Below are 3,514 nucleotides of genomic sequence, written 5' to 3' on the forward strand. Positions count from 1 at the left end.
TTCTTTATTGTTTTGTGATCACAACTGTGATTAGTTACAACTTGAACCCATTACATAAACGTTCCCAAGGATAACAATTTAGAAAGAATTTATGAAACAATATAGCTTGTTCTAGGGAGCATTTGAAAAGGCTGTTACAGGCAACCTCTTCTCTAGGATCATTGATATTGTTAATTTCGGCCTTAATCTTTGACTTTTCTGAATTATGTTATTTGAACCTTTGTAGCAACATTGCAGAGTCATTCAATATTCAATAATTTTCTTGATAAAATTATTCTGCTCGTCGTTCTTCATATTGCTATTGTCTTGCTATTTGATCGACATTTCATGCAGCCCAGCTCAACCTATTCAACTAACTTTAAAATGTTATTGTGATCACCGACATACAACTTTTCTTTGTAAACGTAGACACATTCTGGCGTCTGCTTATGAATTGCGTTCAAGAGTCAAGTAGCCAGATGCCTGGAGCAGATTATCAATAAATGAATTTTTCTGAATACTGTCCGCTTTTAATCTCTTTTGTTACCAATAAATGAATTTTCTGAATACTGTCCTCTTTTAATCTCTTTTTTTTTGTGGTTTTGGACATACTGTACTGGTATTGCAGATATATCAATTGTATTTCTTGTTGATATCAAGAGCTCCTCAATGCTCTTGGATTATATGGAATTAATCCCAAGCTTAATATTCGGTGTAACTTAATCATGGGCTTAGAAACAAAACAATTCTGCGGATTACATTTAAAAACCAATTCTTGTTTATCAAGTCAATGGGATGAAGACCCTTACAGTAAGCACACAACATAATTATATGTATGGGATACGACGCTTACAATACTCTCAACTTCATAAATATTCGCAACAGAATATGCATAACCAACTCAACATGCTTGTCTCTTCATATATCCGAACATTACCCTTTAAAACAAAGGGGAAATGATGATTTTGCTGTGTTTGCAGAGAAAGATGTTAAAAATCATCAAATGGCATCCTTCCATGAAGAGAGAGGAGGTGTTTCTGAGTTCATCCACGTGAATTGCTCTTGCTGCTTACCATGTCGATTTCCAGAGAAACTATAGGTTGATAATATATTTTCTATTTCCTTCATCTCATCAGGTGTGATCTTAACAGAAAGAGCACCAATATTTTCTTCTAAATTCTCCACTTTGGTGGTTCCAGGAATGGGTGAAATATCATTTCCCCGATGAAAAATCCAAGCAAGTGAAAGTTGACCCGGAGAACATCCCTTCCTGGAAGCTATTTCAGCTATCTTTGCAAAAGTCACCTTATTCTTTTCAAGATTCTCTTCTGTAAGCCTTGGCATTGTCTGTACAAAACATTAATACTTCATAAAATTGTAAAAAACCTTCGACAAAACAATAAAATGCAGAAATTTATCAATGCATTACTAGTAACTCAATATAATCCTGAGAAAATGAACTCAGTAATTTCGGGGAACGGGTATTAAAATGAAATGTTTCGGATAAATATCAAATAAGATTAAGAATGTTAACTTTAACTTTTAAAGCAATACTTATATTTATAATACAACTTTTTATATATATCAATATTCTTTTTTTAAGTACTAAAATCAAATAAAATATAGATAAACGCACATATACCTTTCTAGCATCAGTATTCGTTAAATTTTCAACTAACTTTGGTCCAGATGAAAGAAAACCCCGCCCTAGAGGGCTGTATGGCACAATTCCAATACCGAGTTCTCTGCCATTAGAATGTTAATATGTTAGTTAGCAATTCATAATACAAAGCTAATAACAATATGAAAAATGCCAACTCCAACATCTGATGATACCTGCAAGTGGGAATAATTTCGTCCTCTACATCCCTAGTCCACAAAGACCACTCTAACTGAACTGCTGTTATAGGATGAACAGCATGAGCCCTTCTAATTGTCGATGGGGACGCCTCCGAAAGTCCGATGTACTTTATTTTCCCTCCTTCAACTAATTTCTTCAGCTCTCCAATCTGTCACAGATGGACAAAAAAGCACCACATCAAACAGCTGTATTTAAAAGTACAAGAATGTTACATATGCACAGAAATAAGTAAATGAAACAATAAACTAAAATCTGCATTTTTCACATTGATGTTTTGTTTTTTTATGGTAGACTATTTCGAACCATCCAATGAAGTTCATCTCTATGTGGAAAATGAGATAATTATCTCTGTCCTGAAGATGAGGATAAGTCACACTTAATGGCAGGAAAGTTTGACCATGAGAAATTCCAAAATACTAAAACAAAATTGCTCTTTTCACATATGCCTCCATTCTGAAATCTAAAATCATTCCAGAAGTAAACCTGAAATGCATTCTGAAAATTTCAGAATCATTTCAAAAGTAAACCTGAAATCTAGAATCATTCCAGAAGTAAACCAAGGCTATTGGAACAGCACATACCGTAACTTCAATGGGGACTTTAGTGTCAATACGATGTTGGTAATAAAGATCGATAAAATCCACTTCAAGTCGCTTTAAGCTTGCTTCACAGGCGGCACGAACATATGCGGGATCTCCTCGAATCTCTGGCTTTCCATCAGCATATGTTACCCCAAACTTTGTGGCTAATTGGACTTTCTCCCTAATTCCTTTAATGGCCTGCAAACAACAACAGACCGTAGGTGAAAATTTTATCAATTTGGGCAAACTATAGGTAATTGGAATTACAAGGAAAAGAGAAAATCCCATGCATCAGTCCTACCTTTCCAACGAGGATTTCGTTGGTGTAAGGACCATAAACGTCCGAAGTGTCCAGGAAAGTAACACCTCTCGAGACGGCATGGCGGATGAGAGATATCATTTCTTGCTCGGGCTTCGGAGGGCCATAGAAGGCCGACATGCCCATGCAACCTAACCCCAATGCTGATACTTCTAATCCTTGTGACCCCAAACGTAATCTGCCCACTGATTGTAATCCCGCCATTGCTCTGCTCTCTGCGCGGCACTCAAACAATCAATCCTGTAATATAGAACCGTTCCTTCTCCTTCGCCCTTAGCCTCTGGATGTAGATGAAGACAAGCGAGTTCACTCCAATATATATAGAGATGGAAATATATGTATATGTACCTGCCCTGCTACTTCAATGCCGTTCCGAAGTAATAATTCCATCACGGCGTTCGTCATCCGACGAATATTGCGTCTAATCATTAATGTGGTCTCGATCCATTGGCCATTCCTTTGATTAACTGCGGGATCAATTGTCATTTCGTTCTCATTTAAAAAATAGTAATCTGGTTTTTTTTTTTTATGTTTTTTAGTGAGTGACCGCCACAGCAGGTGTAGGGTACAATATTTCGGTACATTGCTAGGTATACATAAGCTCATTGCAGTTAGGATAATTTCTTCGAACTTATTTCAACAATTCATTGTAGTTAGGATAATTTCTTCGAAACTCAAAATTTATTTCAATATATAAAACCACATATTATCGGATAGATTTTATATTTACTATTTTTTTATTTATTTCAATATATAAAACCACATATTATCCGA

The 3,514-nt window shown here is 35.7% G+C and overlaps 1 protein-coding gene across 1 annotated transcript; it reads right to left on the bottom strand.

Moving 5' to 3' along the window:
• Positions 1–734: 734 nt before the first annotated feature.
• On the bottom strand, positions 735–3,064 carry LOC149212504 (putative aldo-keto reductase 2). Its single transcript, XM_089391863.1, has 5 exons — positions 2,723–3,064; positions 2,422–2,619; positions 1,816–1,988; positions 1,622–1,724; positions 735–1,326 (listed from the first exon to the last, which is right to left on the bottom strand). The coding sequence occupies exons 1-5, from the start codon at positions 2,942–2,944 to the stop codon at positions 979–981; spliced, it is 1,044 nt and encodes a 347-aa protein (XP_089247989.1). The 5' UTR covers positions 2,945–3,064; the 3' UTR covers positions 735–978.
• Positions 3,065–3,514: the final 450 nt, after the last annotated feature.

Source organism: Pinus tabuliformis, chromosome 1_1 (assembly GCF_031772625.1).
Source record: "Pinus tabuliformis cultivar Carrire ecotype Pingquan chromosome 1_1, CPIR1, whole genome shotgun sequence".
Taxonomy (NCBI): Eukaryota; Viridiplantae; Streptophyta; class Pinopsida; order Pinales; family Pinaceae; genus Pinus; species Pinus tabuliformis.